This window comes from Jatropha curcas, chromosome 6, assembly GCF_041381405.1.
Source record: "Jatropha curcas cultivar XTBG-Jc1 chromosome 6, XTBG_Jcur_1.0, whole genome shotgun sequence".
NCBI classification, from domain to species: domain Eukaryota; kingdom Viridiplantae; phylum Streptophyta; class Magnoliopsida; order Malpighiales; family Euphorbiaceae; genus Jatropha; species Jatropha curcas.
The window spans coordinates 21863385-21881699 of record NC_143156.1 but is presented as its reverse complement, the minus strand read 5'-3'; the positions used below and the strand labels follow the sequence as shown (position 1 = coordinate 21881699).

General features: G+C 29.6%; 2 protein-coding genes and 1 non-coding gene across 6 annotated transcripts; all 3 read right to left on the bottom strand.

Annotated features, from left to right (window-relative positions):
• Nucleotides 1-638: 638 nt before the first annotated feature.
• On the bottom strand, nt 639-712 carry TRNAN-GUU (transfer RNA asparagine (anticodon GUU)). The gene has a single exon. It is a non-coding gene; the product is annotated as a tRNA-Asn (tRNA).
• A 2466-nt stretch (nt 713-3178) lies between these two features.
• LOC105641593 (small ribosomal subunit protein uS8z/uS8w) lies at nt 3179-4937 on the bottom strand. The gene is made up of 4 exons (XM_020682298.3): nt 4800-4937; nt 4040-4177; nt 3777-3937; nt 3179-3464 (listed from the first exon to the last, which is right to left on the bottom strand). The coding sequence occupies exons 2-4, from the start codon at nt 4170-4172 to the stop codon at nt 3366-3368; spliced, it is 393 nt and encodes a 130-aa protein (XP_020537957.2). The 5' UTR covers nt 4173-4177; nt 4800-4937; the 3' UTR covers nt 3179-3365.
• A 2358-nt stretch (nt 4938-7295) lies between these two features.
• LOC105641572 (uncharacterized) lies at nt 7296-15186 on the bottom strand. 4 transcript variants are annotated; one of them, XM_089723352.1, is made up of 7 exons: nt 14646-15186; nt 12164-12240; nt 11396-11494; nt 10105-10275; nt 9822-9975; nt 8087-8159; nt 7296-7624 (listed from the first exon to the last, which is right to left on the bottom strand). In XM_089723352.1, the coding sequence occupies exons 5-6, from the start codon at nt 9942-9944 to the stop codon at nt 8106-8108; spliced, it is 177 nt and encodes a 58-aa protein (XP_089579478.1). In that variant the 5' UTR covers nt 9945-9975; nt 10105-10275; nt 11396-11494; nt 12164-12240; nt 14646-15186; the 3' UTR covers nt 7296-7624; nt 8087-8105. The 4 variants fall into 4 exon arrangements, with proteins under 4 accessions (XP_089579478.1, XP_012081547.1, XP_089579480.1 ...); XM_012226157.4 differs by lacking the exon at nt 11396-11494; XM_089723354.1 differs by lacking the exons at nt 11396-11494; nt 12164-12240.
• Between the last annotated feature and the right edge of the window lie 3129 nt (nt 15187-18315).

The window sequence follows — 18315 nt, the reverse complement described above, 5'->3', positions numbered from 1 at the left end:
TAACATTGGCCCATATTCAATTCCGTGCTCTGAATTGTGAAGCCTTTATGAAGGCCTTCGATTAGCTGGTGGTTTTGCTATTCCTAAGATGTTAGTGCAGTGTGATAATGTTTTGGTTGTTGCTGCTATAAATGGCAAGGAGGAGGTTTCTAGTGAAGGTTTGTCATTAGTCTCGATCATCTATTCGTAATATCATGTACTTGGGATGGGATTGTGCTCTTTCTCATGTCGATAGAGAAGTAAATGTGAGTGCTGATTTTTTTATCAAAGCTCAATCCTATCTTTTGGATGTTCATCAACTCACCGAGTTGCTTGCTGGTCTTCAAGATTGTTTATTTTATGATGCTTTTGATATTGCTCAATCAAGACTTTGTAGCTTGTATTTAAAGCTTGGCTCTCTTCTTTTATCTTCTTCATTTAGAATTAAAAAATGTGCCTCTTTATATAAATCTTAAACCTTATTTATATCCATAATCCATTTTCAGCTCTGAAATTTTATTATTTTAAAAATTAATTGAGGATAATACAAATAACAATTATTTATTAAACTAATAGTTCAGTAAGTACATATTTTGGAAAAAAGTTCAATAATTAAATAGAAAACATTGATGTTGTTTATTTACGTTTAAGACAAAAATCGCTAGAAGGAGGACTTGAACCTCCGACCTTGTGGTTAACAGCCACACGCTCTAACCAACTGAGCTATTCCAGCTTGTTATTTAAAATTTAATTTCAATTATACTTCTCTTTTTAAAGCCCTCGAAGTTTTTCATCATTATGATATTTATCTGAATTTTTTTTAAGACTAAGATTTATACGGTTGGAATATGAGAATTTTATTTATATGCTCTTTCATTGTTACCCTAACTTGTAACCTTCTAATGAAGTATTGCTTTCTTCAAAAAAAAAAAAAAGACCTATAACATTCTAAAATATTACATATTAGTTTTCAATTCATTCTATAGTCGAAATAAACACTATGGATAAAATTAATTAGTCATTTCTTTGAAATTTACTATGAATATCCAACAGGAAAAACATATTTCATTTTATTTTAAATATTTTAAACCTAAATAAATCCAAATAATAGGAATAATTGTTTAATTCAAAAAATATATATGTGTTTTTCGTTTTCTCTGCAGATTTGCCTTAATATTTCTAACAATATATTAACGAATATCAAATTAATTATATTTCATTGGATGACATGTACAGTTGTTAAAAAAAAAAAAAATGCACATGACTGGTACAAATAAATTTGTTTACCAGAAACTACTCAATGTGGCAAATGGCATGTTACCGATTACATCAGATGAACAAAAACCACTAAAACCAGAATATTTTAGGTAGATTCCATAATTGTGTTAATGTCTTCTTATATAATTATTAAAAGCAAAGCAAAAAGTGAGAAAAAGCAAAGAAAGGGAAACAAATAAAATTTGTGCTTTGAAGTATATGCTTTAGAAGATCCTCTCTTCATCATTTCTATTCCTACAAAACAAAACCCACATATCACACCAAGTTTTCACCCTCCACTCCTTTGGAGGGATCAAGAGATTGGATCCTCCCTACAACATAAACATCCCCCCAATATATTCTCATTTTCTTCTATCCTATGTATTGGTATGGGTGGTCGGAGGTGGCTGCCGCCGGTGCCAGGGAGCCAAGGTGACAATTGAAGCAGGGAAGATGAGGATGAAGAGGGATGTGGAGAGTAATTAAGGTCATGATGGTTTTTAAACCATTAGGGCAACTATGATCCTTTGGCAATATGTATTATTATGAACGTTGCTGAACACATTTATGTTACCATGTTATTATAATGGGGAATATATATATGGGTTTTGCTTTTATTTTACTAAGATGTGTTTTCCTTGTTTTCAGTTATTTGAGAGACAAGAGGAGATCATTTTTTTTTAGGTTTAATTTTACTCTTCGTTGTGTTTCCTTAATGGTCAATATGTCAAGAATGTGTTCTTATATATAAAGAAATCTACAAGTCAGTCTTAAGAGGGTTTTCTCTGTTTCTTCCTCTTTCATTTCATTTTTTTTTTTTTTTTTTATAGGACGAGCACAAACAGTGACAAAAGAAATTTTTTCTTTTTAATTAGGGAGAAGGCAGGGTTGGTGGAATACCTTTTTAATTTTTTTCTTTTTCTAACTTTGTCCACCTAATTTTGAAAATTTTTTTCAGTCCCTATAATATTGAAAGTCCTACCTAGCAAAAAAGCGACAAAACAACTGACCCACAAAAAAAAAAAAAAAAAAAAAAAAAAAAAAAAAAAAAAACAAACAAACAAACAAAAAAACAAAAGAAAAACAAAATTATATATAATTATATCCCATGTTCCCAATTTTTTTTTTTTTTTTTGTCCATTTATGTTATGGACGCATCTTTTGAAAAGATCATATATACAATGGCACATAAGCTATTTCAAATTTTCTTTGCATTTATCTTATAGACATCCAGCAGTTATTTGACAAAGATTTCTATCCTTATAAAACGTTCATTTAATTCACTTAAAATTGTTATTTGCCTGCGCTATCATAAGACAAGCTCAACTATTAAATTGCTCAGGTAATTATAGTTCCATTTTTATATGAAGTCTATATAAACTTTTTCCGATCTATAACCACCGGTATCTGGTAGTCCAATAGACTTTGACCAGCTCGAGTATAGAGCAGTGAAGGACAACTTTTTCAGCATGGTAATTCCCTGAGTATGACTCTTTTTCCAAAGCTCAAACTCAACACCTTAGTTAGAGAAAAGAATGCCCAACCACTGTATCCCGGTCAATATTATCAACATAATTCAAAGTGTGAAAAGCCCATATCAATTGTTCCAGTGTCATAAAAACTATTTAAATCCCTAAAATATTTAACGTCATTTAGTCATGTACTTAATAGATACTTTTATCACTCGGTCATGGAAATTCCTGTTTGTCTGATAGACAAGAATTAGAAATCTACGAAGCGTGAACTAAAAATATGATTACATTCACTTCTTATAGATTTGATCGATGATTGAATGGATTATTAGATTCTACACTCTATATTTGTTTGATGTCAACTTTCTCTCAATTCAACAAAGGGTAAACTGTTCTCCAATCTACATGCTGCCTATTTGACATTCCATTCGAGCTGCTTCAGCAAATTACAACAATAATAAGATGCAAGCTACCAGAAAATGAAATGCAAAATCTTCAATTCATAACAAGTTAAAAAAAAGCAGCACTAGCTTTTGTAGAAAGCATAAATCAGACGAAGCACATGGCTAATCCTATGGCAAACAAGTTCAAAGGCACAACCAAAACTCTCGGAAGCAGAATAATTTTTCTCTAAAGTGAAAAAAACAAAAGCTGAGCCTAGTAAAAGAATCCAAGCACTTTGCCACCAACATTCTTTCTTCTCGCCTCTTCATGATCCATAATGCCAGCAGAGGTAGTCAACACAATATAACCAAACTGCAATTTTAAATCGATGTTAGGTGTCAAGACTGAAATCCATATGTATCACATAAAACTCAAAGAATGCACCTATTGCACAACATCAAGCTTTCATGCATGTCACTTCATGTAAGATTAAGTACTTAAATGCCAAAATGTAAATAGAAGTTAATACAAACTTAACTGAAGCATAAATGGGTTATTTTCTTGTTTGTTACAGCATAATTAGCTTGATCCTAATAGAGTAACTCTTATTTGCATCCTCCCAACAACTTGATATTAACAGTGAAGAAAAAATAAAACTGAACTTAGACATATTTGTTTGTTTACCTGTCTTGATGGAAGAAGCCTTGCAGTCCATCCTTCAATTTCTTTGACACCGATATCAAAACGAGGGCTGATAACTCCACACTTGTTCAACCTCCCATTCAATTCAACCACAATTTTACCAGCTCTATGATCATCAACATACTCAAACTCGCCAATGTATCCTTCATAACAGAACCAAAGAGATAACAATCATAAACCAGCACAAATTTCCAAATTTTCCATAAAATATTAAAGAAATGAATAGGGTGAAAATGAACAGATACCATGCTTTTGCATCACCAGCAGAAATTTGATGATCACTTTTGAGGAAGGCCTGATCATAACCTGGCGCTTCCCACGCTTTTCAGCATTGTACATGCTCTTCAAAGCATCATTCAAAACACTAACTCTCACCATGGTTGCTGCAACACATATTAGAGGAAATGTCAAAAATTGCAGAGAACTTTATATATATATATATATATATATATATATATATATATATATATATATATATATATATATATATAATGAAAGAATTTAGATCAATAGTTAAAACAAAATATTTTCATTTCATAACAGCAAGATATTACCAGCCAAAATACATAATTTTTTTCTTCAAGATCAAAAGGGAACGAAGAAATATTAATTCATAATCTAATAGACCAATTGAAATACCATTTTCTAAGAATGTAATAACAAAGCATAAAACTCTATTCTAGCTGGTTATGGGCACAAGTCGCGAATCAAACATCTGTCAATTTCAACAACAGATTTATCCCTAGAAGCTCATAATTGCAACTGTAACAACAATGATTCGCCAAGAAGAATAAGATAAATCACATATACAATCGCTAAAAGTTTTCCTACGATACTATTGGTAGTCGTCAACATCTCGTAGCACAGAAAGAATAATCCATTGAGAAATTTGAAAAAAAAAAAAAAAAAAAAAAAAAACATAAACAAAAGATTTTAACGATTGATTAAACAAATATACAAACAACAGAGACATATATAAGATAAGGAATAACACAGAGTACTTACCGGATGCAGAAAGCAGAGAAAGAGAGGCGCCTCCCTCCAAGCAGAATGAAGAGAGTTAGGGTTTTGAGAGAGATTATAAAACGCAGAAGAAAACTATTTAATGAGCAGGTTATTTGAAGCCATGGGCTTGACCTAAATATAAGCCCAATTAGAGTCTGTTCTTCAAGACTGTCCTTCAATTAGAGTCTGTCCTTCATAATTTATTAACAAAATTATGAGAAAGTACATAGTTAAATACTTATAGAATAATTTTCATAGTTTTCAAACAGTATTTTATTTTAAATTGACGATTTCAATACATATATAATCAGTAGTTTAAATTTATAACTTTTTGTTTATATTATATTTTTAAAATTTATTTGATACTATTTAATTAATTTTTCTTATAAAAAGATTATTCAGATTTTTAATTTTTGTAACTAATAAGTACATTTTAAACACTTAGGCAAGACATTAAAAAACAAAAATATAAAATATATAAAAAAAAATTGCTAGACCTCCAACCATTCAAATGGTCTTTTGTTACTGTGTAAGCCGAAAAAAATCAAAAATGGTTAATTATAGTACATCTTTACAAAGCAATGTAGATACAGTTTTCAGAAGTCTCATTTGGCTTATAATCTAAGGTTAAATTGTCAAAAGAAGTCAAAATTTACCGTTAATGTTGATTTTCATTTTAGTATATATATAATTTAAAAAAAAAAACCACCCACGAGACAGATAAGTATAAAAATTATTAACCTTCATAGTAAATTTGTTTGCTAGAAATTCAAATCTATGCTCTTGCTTATACAGAACAAAGTCTAATTACCACCTCCGTTAATATATTATTTATTAAATAATAATATATTTAGAGGGATGAAAATATTTCCCGAGACAAGTGATAAATCACGGCTGCACTGAACTGCATCAAATCTTGACTAATTAATAAAAAATTGCATTTTTCTTCCTTAAACCTTACAAATTTATTTTATAGTATGCATTGATTGGCTATCTCCATTAGGTTAATAATTTATTAGTTAAATGCGCTCGTGGAGCTAGAAATTCATTTTAAAAAATGTTTGGTCATATGGGATCTGATAAAACCATGATTTTTCATAATTATCAAGTGATTTCTTTATAATAATAATAATATTATTATTATTATTAACATGATACAAATTTGAACCCTTATATTAAAAATTATACTAAAAATTACATAATATTGGAATTCGTTAAATTAGTCTAGAGATACACAAATTAGAAAAACTTCACGGGCTTAAAGATCATTATAAGAGTTCGTGAACATGTCTTGATTAGGATGACAGTTTTATGCACCTCGTTTTATACTCACTGAACTTGATTCAAATGGATTAAAGTAAACTCTGTTCATTTAAAGGTGGGTGGATATGAATTTTAAAAAGTAAAACCCTATTCATAACCATTTCATTTTTTTTAACTAAGCCTGTACTTTCTTTTTTTTTTCATAATCTATCTCTCGTGATTTATCTCCTCAGTCAGACATGATTGGTTTATTGAATCGCCGATTTTGATTCACTATCGATTCGAACTAAACCGGTGGCTATATTTATTCATCACACTTCTATTTGGCCGTGGAATGACAAACATGTATTTTATTCTCCAGAGCGGTAAAAAATTAGAAAACCTATCCCATAGTGATTCATTGCCATCCCCAACTCTTGATTTGATGCAAGTTATTTCACCTTCCCAATCGGTGCGAATTTTGTACATATAGGTATTTAGTACGAATATTAAAATTTGGCCAAAATAATGTCTAAGTGATTTGGAAAACACAGTTCACCGATTTATGGTGCTGTGAAGTGCTTTCAAATTACAATAATGGAATTACAAATAATGGATGTAAAAATTTATGTTTCATTTATTTCCATAAAATAACTTGTATTCAAAATAATTTACTGAAAAATATTTTTTATGAAAAACATTTTCTTAGAAAAATATTTTTTAAATGACTTATTTTCCGTTGTTTAGTTATAATATTAAAAATTAGTTAAAAATATTAAACTGTTCCTCTCGTAAGACCATACAAAATATTAATAATAATAGAAATTTTATAATTTAAAATTTTTATTGTTCAATATGAGAAGAATGAAAAAAAAAATGTAAATTATAAAAGCCACTGGTGGCAAGTGGTAGTGGTAAATAGTCATTAGTGGTGATAGTGACTACGATGATTAATAAATTAAAAAAAAAATATGAATTTATAAAGTTTATCAATATCCAGAAAATATTTTACTCTTTTAAAAATGAATAGTTATTTTTCTTAAAAAATGATTTAATTTTCTTTTAACCAGGAAAATATTTTTCATTGACTTATTTTCCTGAACGCCACAAACAACAGAAAATTGTAGAAGACATTTTCCTACAAATTATTTTACTTTACAGAAACCAATGGAGCCTTAGATGGAAAAAAAAAAAAAAAATACAAGTCCAGATGATAAAAAAAATAAAATATATATATAAAAAAAAAAAAAAAAAGAAAAAAGGAAAAGTATCTCAACTTTATTAATGAGCTTTGACACAACACAGTGGTATTAAAGTGTTCCCAAGATAATGATGCTATATGAACTCTAATCGCAGCCAAAGTAACCCAGAAAAAGAAATTAATTTTCATCGGAGCACAGGGTATAATAATAACATTAACCAGCAGTTCCTGTATCATTCTTTACCCACTGGTAGAAACAATAATAATTTCAAGTAACGAACAGAGCGCATCAACAGTCTTCAGCTGAGGCAATTCGTCTATCTTTGTCACTCAGGTCGCATTCCAATTCCTCAATTGATTTTCCTCCCGAGTTTGTTGAATCCTACAAAGTCAAACAAGGTGCCATTAGACATGCCACTCAAGCAAATTGTCCGCAGGATGTTATTCTGATACATGCTTTTACTAATCCCACAAGAACGGTACAATCATGCAAATACATAGCATGACAGATAAAATTGAACAAATTGCTCCATCTCAACAACTGACAACAGAATATAGAAGCATGTTTCCATCAATAATAGTTTCAGTTCCCATTAGAAGGGTATTTTTCAGACCATAGCTCTGGTAATGTTCCAGGTGAAAAATGGTTTTGCAATGCCAAAGGATCTGTTGCAATTTTTGAGTAATTCAACTACAAAAATTTACAATTTATCATGGAGACGGCTCATACAAAGTTGCACACTCCTATCCTCTCCAATGAATGCCCAAGAAAAAGAGCAAAGGAATTTGCGGCCCTATAAATGGATATGAGTTGATTTAAAACTAATCATCATACAATTCTGACCTCAAAGACCTGTCCCTTTTCATGTAGAACCCTTTGTTAAAGTGCCTTCACGTTCTTGGCGGCGGCGTTCTCTCTGAGATACATCAAACACAGGCTATTAACAAGATAGATGAAATAACCAAACATTAGGTTTAATCAGTCAAAGGAGATATATTTATGGACTATTTCTCAGACATCTCGAGACCTCAACAAAATGCACTAATTCCAGATATACAGATTTACAAGATGGAGACTTCTCTTGATTATTCTTTTTATATGTGAAAATCTTGGTAAAATACTCACAATTCAAACTGTATAGGTTCCATTCATGTAAGTAGTTCTCTTTGTTGCTAGTGGTAGTGATCCACTTTATTAGTGAAGAGGCACCATAATCATGTTACTTGCAGAATAAATACATCAACCACGAAAATATATGATAACTGACAACTCTGGAGACCACAGGCAAAATAAATCTACTTCATTGAAAAACATATTCGGTGGGCAAAAGGAAATTTTTGGGATCACTACCAAATGGCTATGCGATACATGTGCTGCAAGTCAGTAGAATAGACTATAGAGCACCTAATCCGTGGAAGAAAAAACCAACACGACAATTTCTTTTGTGTATTTGTATGTGTGTGCTTTCATTATGTTCCTTCTATTTGATATTGGTAATGGCACTAAGGCAAAGTTTTGAAAGGCAATGATTCCTTGTGTGATATTAAATTCAACTTTTGCACAATTCTTTGCCCTTAGAAAAGACCATCATGAACCACATATCCAATCCTTGGTCACCTAATTCATTCCCAGCAGCTAACCAACCTCATATATTTCTTCCTGATTAGAAATTAACATCAACCTTCTAAGAACACACACATCAAGAAGAGTGATGTTCATAAAAAATGTAAAACCATAAATTGTGCGACCACGGTATTTAAAAACTTAACATTGAAAGCATGATTTACTTACACTTGAGGCTTATTTGGTTCATCTTGGAATTGGAATAAAAATGAAATTGTATATGTATTCAAAGATCACAATCCAAGAACTAATAGAATTTATTGGTTAGATTAAAATTATACTTAAAAATTATATCATTTCAATATAAATTGCATTTATTCAAACATCAAATTATGAAAAAAATTTGGATTGCTCGTGAACCAAATTAAAAAAAAAAAAAAGTTAATCCTATCTCAAGAAGAGCATTTCATTCTAATTCCAGAGCGAACCAAACATAGGCTTAAGGAATCGTAATGCCAACAAACTTCTAAATCAAGCTAAGCATAGTGGTAATCAACATAGAAACTGCGAGGCTTCTGCTAAACTAGCAGTGAACAAAGATAAATTACTTAAAGTTCTCATTCTGAAAAACCTTGCTTTATATGCAGGTGTCTACACAGATATTGTTATTCAAGGAAGGGCATTAGCCATTTTCTTAATTAATGCATAGAATATGCAATATTGAATCATAAATACTGATGATGATCAACATTCTGCTGAGGTAAACAAAAAATTTTATTATATTTTTTGTTAATCAAACTCCAACTAGGGATTCAAACTTCAAACCTCAACTAAAGATGACTCAAGGATCACTAAGCCAAAACTCATTAGTGGTAACATAGCTATTAACCTACCAACTAGCATGCATTCATTTTAATTTGATATACAAATTCATAATCCAACAACAGTAACTGCTACATCATGCAACTATGTGTTTCCATAACCTTATAATTAAAGAAAAAAGATTAGAACATACCCTTCTTTCCCAGTAAGGAAGAAAGCAAACAAAATCGTAAACAGGAGTAATAGTTGACACCAAGACGACATTGAGTCCAGTAAACACCAAAAGTGCTGTCATAGGCCGTGTTCTATGCGGCATCTTTTTTTCTTTATGTGTATAGGTTTTTGATCTACAAACAAGATATCAATAGAAAAGTAGCTATACAACAAAAATATGAAATTGTAATTGACACCACAAAAAATTGAATCGACAAAGATAGATAAAAACCCCAGCAACAGAAATGCCAAATTTTACTTACAGTGACTGCAGCTGGAAGCAACAAGAGAGAGCTGTACGGAGTCTCAAGCGAGTTAAGAAAGCGAGGTGCAGAGCTTGAGATTTATGAAGAAAGTAGAAACCCTTCTTTTATTTGGCTTTGGGCTTTGATTAAAGTGATGCTAGCTAACCCGCCATTTGTACGTGTTTGAACCTAGAGGTTAGCAAAAGATCGACTAGGTCAAAAACCAAACTTGATCCAATCCAAACTGAAAAAATTGACATTTTTTGCAGTAAAAACCAAACCAAACAAGAATGAACAAACCAAACTGAACCAGTTCAGTTCAGTTTGGTTTATTTAGTTTTATGATTCTGATTAAAGAGAGTTTTGATCCCAATGAAGCAATTTGGCTTGGGATTTTGTTTCTTAATGAATTGGCAAGGCTTACTACATTGTAATTCAATGGAAATAAAAGAACTTTCATTTGCTTCACACTAGTTTGTATGTTACACAAATACTAATGTTATTATTCAATGAATACAACTCCAACTATAAAAATGAAAAGAGAAAACACAAAAATTGTTCACTTAGGAAGACAAATATCTACAATAAATCTTTAAAAATGGTTCCTCTTCTCATATTGGCTTGGGACTTAATAATAAAGATTGGGCTCTAGTGACTAGGTAATACAATGTACAGAAGATGACTCCACTTTGACATGTTAGGAATTCTTTTTCTTGTTTCTTTCCCTTTTTTTTCTCACCCCATGAATATTTATTATTTTTAATTTCCTAAAATATATGTATTTTTCTATAAATTTAATAAATAAAGGCACAAATAATATTTTTAATTTTCATATTAACTTCATTCCACCTATGTATGCCACTGCCTAGCAGAAAAAATGCAAAATAGATACATCCTATAAAGCAGACTACAGGCTAAATGTTCGAGGAGATACTGCTCTAACAGTGGCCTCACACACCTCAGTTCATGCCCTGATAGTGGCGGCATTGGTAGAAACAAAAGGAAATGATAACAGCGCTAATTATAGAGATGGCTAATAGTAGCACAGGCAACAGAAGTGCAACTGAGATGAGGTGAACACCACCTAATCGATCCAGCCAGAGCTCAAACAGATAAAAAGATTACAGGGATAATGAAGATGATAAATAGAGTTCAGTTCAATCACTCTTCAATTGAATAATCTGCTGCCTAAACTATTAAATTATGACTAACATTAAAGATAACAGTACCATTGAATAGCATGAACAGTTGAGATCATCAAATAATCACTGACTTGATAATATAAACCAGATAGCATTAAAAAATTTACTGCAAGGGAAATGAAATCCACATCTCTCCAAGGGAAATAGAGCAGGCAACACAAACCCAAGAGCACAAAACACACTTCTTCCTACCAAAGACAAGAAATCTGCAAAATTAGGCACCAATAGAGCCATCAAACTTACAGCCAAAACAACCACCCATCTCAGCCATAAACAATACCTAAAATTGCACAATCACCTGTCAGCCACCTCATAAACTGGGCTCATCATCAAAGAGAAAGTAAAGAACAGATTCAAAGTTTCAAACATAAACCAAATGGAACCAACTAGCTAACAGACCCAGGCCTCAAATTGGTATAACTCAGGCTATTACAATGTTTCATGAGCAATCTACTCTTCATTCTTTAATCTTTATCACTAAATTTCAGCTGATGTGCAATATTTCCACCATGATAGGCTCAATGCCTTAATTTATCATTCCTAAACAAATACTAGTATCAAATCCACCATGATGAATCAAGCTCAATTACTCCTCTTTTTTTCAGCAACAGATCACGAAGAGAAGTATACAATATGGAATAAAAAATGGATACAGAGCATAAATTATTAGGAACTACACATCCAAGTATTGAGAGGTATTAGATTTGAATCTAGCAAGAACCTGTGGGCTGGAATGTTATCCTCTCCCCATACAAGTGTTATTTCGACAAAAAGAAGTGGAAAGCAAGAGTAATAAACTTCCAGTTTTGTAGAATCAAAAACTAAAAAAAAAAAAAAATCAGTAAGCTATACAACTGAAAGAATTAAAGAAATACCTCAATCACAAGACTTGACACCCAGAAAAATAGGAGAGCTGGAGAGAGGCACCAATACAAAGACGAAAACGTATTTCCTACAAAGCCAAAATGACAATATTTGAAACCATAAAACTACTTTAAAAAAAAAAAAAAGAAAAGAAATAAACCAAACTAAACCCTTAAACCATATTTATCTTACACTATTTTTTAAGAATCTCACACTAGTTTTCTTAAGTTCATTATTTACTCATTGGTTATGCTCATTCATTTTTTTATAAATATCAAATATTTTTCTTTTATATTATCTAGATTTTTATAAAATTAAAGCATTATTTTTATTGAGAATAAAATAATTACAATAGCCGCATATTGATTTTTATATAAATCTTAAAAAATACATTATCTAATCAAAATATAGTAAATTGGAAAACTAAAAAAATTATATTTAATAATATCTGTTTATTGATATATAAAATCTGTATCAATATTTAATGACATATAATTAATATAATTAAATTTTTTAAAATTCTTTTTTACTACATATTAATTTCCAAAAATAAAAAAATTCGTTATGTGGTTCAAATAGAAAATAAAAAATTAAAGAGAAATTTCAGTATTACTTTTTACATGTATAGGGTTCTTTTTTTAGTCATTGTAAAATGAGTTAATTTTATATTTTTAGTTAATTCTTTAAATTTTGTATTTGCTTTTTTTCATATGATTATTAAACTATTAAATTATGTGAGTTAATGTGCTAATAAAACTTGAACATTAATTACGTCGTTTTTATTAATTATGCATTTTTTAAGACGATTTACATATATGGCATTTAATATGGTATAATAAAGGAAGGTTGAAAAATGATAAATATTTTACAAATAACAAATAAACTAGTAAAGTTGAATATACATATACCAATAGTGTACTATCCTGAACAGCTTAGGAAATAAAGTGCATAATTCATTTACTCATGTGTTAGAATAAGTGATGGGAGGATATTTTGCTCGATGTTGTCATATGGTGGTTGCAACAAAAGAAATATATAAAAACACCAAACAACCAAATCACCAATTAAATAAAATAGTTAAAGAAAAGGAAAATATAAATACCACTTATAAAATTCTTCTTTCAAAAATAGATAATGAAAAGTATTACTGGTGTGGAACTTCTCAAAATAAAATATAGATTCTCATACTCACTAAGACAAGGTTTCCAAGGCAATACACGAGATATCACAAGATAATAAATAAAATTAATTGGGAAGCAAAGAAACTCAATAAAAGTTAGTTATTATTAACGAATGGTCTAGTTTATAACATTAACTAATATCAATATCAATATCAATTTGCACCTGCCATAAACATTTATCTAATATCTATTCGCATTCCAACTCAATTCGACCATATCAGAGGTATCTCATACTTACTTCTCCAATACACATATATTCAGTAAACAGGATAACAAATATAAGTAACCTCATTCCTCCCATTAATTTGGTATTCAAATTCATTTTTTAGGTAACTAGTCATTTAACATTAAATTTACAAACCAAGAAAATAAACCAAGTGGTTCACGTCCATCAAATATATAACTATTCTCATATCGGCAATTGAAATTATGTGAATTAACAATAACGAATACATAAGTAAGTTTGAATTAAACAACTAGATTTCAGTTCATGACTAAAATTCTCATGTTGGATTCTATGCCCTTAAACATTTGTTAAATTCTAGACTAGCTATTAAGAATCGATGGTTCAATTAAATTAGAATTTAATAAAGGCATCTTCTAAGTAACCAAATTCACAACTTAACTATATATCAACTAAAGCTTCATGAATCTTTCTCCATCTTGACATAAAAATTCCCTTTCTAGATATAACCAACACTAATCATATAAAAACAATGAAAATATATGTACATCCATTATTACATTAGTTTATATATAAAATGGTATCAATTATCTGCAATAGCAACTGCCCATCAAACACTAGGTTCTCCCTTGCTTAAACTTATATACTATGTTTACCTCACTAAGAATTTAATTCACGACTTCATTTGGTTTACAGTTCAACAATAGCTCAAGCAATTGACAATATTGGTTGCTGCCACCCTCACGCTATACTTATTTCTAAACTAAAATCTCCTTATTCATGCTTACCCATTAAATTAGCTATTAATTCAGACTAAATTAAAGAACCAAATTCCCTCAAAGAATGCATAAACAATAAAAGCTAGGGTCTAAATTTTCCGCAATAGCTTAATTTATGCTTCAAATCTTTCATTTTCAATCAAAATTTCCTCAATGGTCTAGCATATATAGTATATATATCCTATTTAATTTATCTAAAACTTAGACTGTAGTTCCCATTAATAATATTTATCAAAATTTCTTAGTTAATTTGCATAACAGTAGCTAAAAATTTCCATTTCTATATCATCTCTCCTAATCATGATCAAAATTCATGAAATGTATTGAAAAGGATTGAAAGTTAATTTACCTGGCTACAAAATGCATCGGAAGTTGAATAATTTCCGGTTCAAGTCATCGGTGGTAACCCAAATACCCAAAATCCGGCTCTGCCGGCGTTAGCTTGATCGGAACTGACGAAAACAGTGGCCGGCGAAGCTTTTAGCGACAAGGGAAGGGTCTAATCGGCCGGTCTTTAGTTGGTCTTGCCGGAGAAGCAGAGGGTAGCGCTGAAGGAGTCTGCCAATCGAAGTGAAATCGCAGCTCACTCTTGCTGCGCTCGCCGGAAGAGGAGAGAGAAGATGAACGGCGAAGGGACGGAGCAAGGAGCTCAGGTCGGCGTGACTCGCACTCAGGTGCCCGGAATCGCAGGTGGAGCTCCAATCGCGATTACACAGCCTCCTGCTTCTCTTTGACTTGCGCTGAAATCGAACGGAAAGTCGGAGAGAGGGAGAGAGACCGGAGATGCTGCGGTGAGGAGGCGGCAGCGGCAGGGAGGCGATGGTCTCAGGTGATCAGAAAAAAGGGGGGGTAAGGGGGAGGGGAGTCTGTCGCTGTAAAAGAGAGGGAGGAGGGATAAAATGGCCAAACAGTAATTTTGCAATCTTCTAGCGTTTCTAGAGTGATTTCGGTCCGATTTGGTTCCGGTTCCAAATCGTGGATTTTGTTTGATTTTAATTGGTTTATGGGTTTCCTAAATAGGTTTGGGGTTTGTAATTAGTTTATATTGGTTAAGAGGTTTGGTTTAACATATATAAAAATGTATATCTTAATTTTTGTTAAATAAATTCACAATGGATTAATTTAATTATTTTACATATAATAACGTTCTATAATATCATTGGCTTAGAATTAATAATTAAATTTTTAAATGAAAAATTTTGAAAATAAAATTTCGCATTGTTTCATTAAGCATTTTAAAATTTTAAATTTTATCTTTACTAAATTTATTTTTTTATTAAATATATATGATAATGAGACATTTAAAAATTATTTTATATTTTATTTATTATATATTAATTCTTTTAGGATATAGATAGAAAAGAAAGAAAATATATTCTTTTTATTAATATTCTTTTTTTCGTTTGTATGATTTGATTAGATATATTTTTTTAAAAAAATAAATTTTCAAATAGAATATATAATATTTTGTTTAGGAGGGAGATAAAAAAATAAGAAAAAAATATATTATTTTTATTAATATTTTTTTCTTTATATTTGTAAGATTTGATTGGATATGTTTTTTATACAGTAAAGTTTGAAATAAAATTTACATAATTAAACCTGAGATGATAAACAGTTGAAAATTTTAATTTAAAAAAATATATAATATTTCATTGATATATTTATATATCTATATACATTGAAACCTTTTTTTGTTAAGTAAGTTTTGAAAGAGTTTTATTCTTAATAATAATTTTTTATTTTTTTTTCGTTGCTGAATAATTTGTAACTAATATCATTTTAATTTAATAAGAGATTTATATCTCCCTTGCAATAAATAGATGACCTCTTGATAATTAAGTATTTTTAATTTCCTTGTTATTTTTTCTCTTCTATCCTAAATTTGTTTGACTTAAAACAAAATAATGTTTCTGAAAAAAAACTAGAATTATATATTTCTGTTCTAGTCACTTTTTGGGGTTTCAAGAATTTATGTATATGTGCATATATTACTTTCTCTGATACACTGGATAAGTAATACTGCGACTGTAGTCAAAGTGATTTTCATTATCAATTCATATCATCTTTCTCATTTATTTTCTTTTACCTAACAATACAAAATAAGTTATTATTATTTTTCATTATAGTTGTATATAGATATTGATTTGGGGTTGAAGACATGGGTTGAAGATTGAATGATGGTTTGATTAGGGACTAAATAATTAGGTCTAACGATTGTGTTGAACTTTTTTCTGAGACCAATTCATTATATGAAAATAGAATTAAGTACATAAGAAGTAACATTGCAAGTGGTTTGTCCTATAAAGTGTAATACAAATTAACCACTCATATTTATTTTAATCTAAACAAAACTTATACTTTAGTATTATATAGATAAAAAAAGAATATATAATGAGCATAGTCAACGTGCAACGTACGTCATACAAAGGACTAGTTACTCTTAAATAAATGGGTAACTCGCCTAACCCGCGTGTCAACCCGTGACACACAACACATTTATATTCGTGTCACGAGTGACTCTTTTATGACATGAACTCGTTTGACCTTAACCTTAACCCATATTTTGCGTGTTAGGCGATTCGTGTTCGCGTGTCGTGACCCATTTTGATACCCCTAGTATGACCTGCATAAAAAAAAATGCACACACACTATTAATATATTTTTCAACAGTCATAATAATTTTGAGAATTTAACTAATTATATTGAAACAAGAAATTAAGTATTTTTTATTTTATGTTTATGATTTATTATAAATGATTTTTTATTTATTTGAAATATTAACGTCTTTATATTTTAGTGTAGTATATCCTTAACGTGTGAATCTCCTATTTTTTTTAAAATTGTCAAATCGTATATGTTCCCGTATCGCGTGATGAAGTATTTTTTTTAATTTATTTTTTTATCTTTTTTTATTAATGAATAATCAAAAAAAATAAGAAGGGACTAAATTTTTTTTTTGGAAAAACTTTTGTTACTTATTTTTTTGATATAAAAAAAATAAAATTAATTTTTCTCTACAAATTTATTTTTATAGTTTTTTAGTTTCCTTCTAATTTGAAGAGAAAATTATCGTTATTCTTTTCCCTTATATTCCTTTCTTATTTCCAAATAAAATAGTTTTTGCTTATTAATATTAATTTAGTTTTTTTTCCTCTTATATGATATTATCTGAAAATATAATTGTTTTTTTCCCTTATAATCCGCAAGATGCACAGGGTAATATTAAAAGATGAAATATATTTTATAACATCATTCAAAATTAGTAAAATTATATAATAAAATGATAAATTGTATCTTGAGATATGCTGAAAAGTTGTGATGCTAAGATATGTCTTCTTAAGTATTAAGCAAAGCTTTTCATAAGATATGCAATAGCAAAAGTCATGCAATGTATGACCTATATAAAAAAATGCATATACACCATTAATATATTTTACAATTGTAACAATAATTTTGAGAATTTAACTATTGAAATAAGAAATTAAGTATTTTTTATTTTATGTTTATGATTTATTATAAATGATTGTTTATTTATTTGAAATATTAATGTATTACTTATTTACTTATTTAATGTATTACTTATCATATCTCGTACGTTCTTGTATCTTGTGTCTTGTATTTGTACAACCTAGCTCCTGGTATATGAGACTACTCCATACATCAAACTAATCAACTAAGATTTTTTTTTTATTACCAATAAAAATGAAGTTTTTTTTTTTTTAATTTGCTTTTATGTCATATATTGAAATAAGAAATTTAATGTTTTATTATTTTATGTTTATTATAAATGATTGCTTATTTATTTGAAATATTAATATATTGCTTATTTAGTATAGTATATTTTAAGCGAGTGAATGTCTTACTTTTTTTTTAAAAAAAAATTATCGTATCCCAGTAGTATGTTTTAAGCGAGTGAATGTCCTACTTTTTTTAAAAATTATCGTATCCCGTGCATTCCGTATCTCGTGTCTCGTTTGCGTGCAACTCAACTCCTGGTATATGAGATTACTCTATAC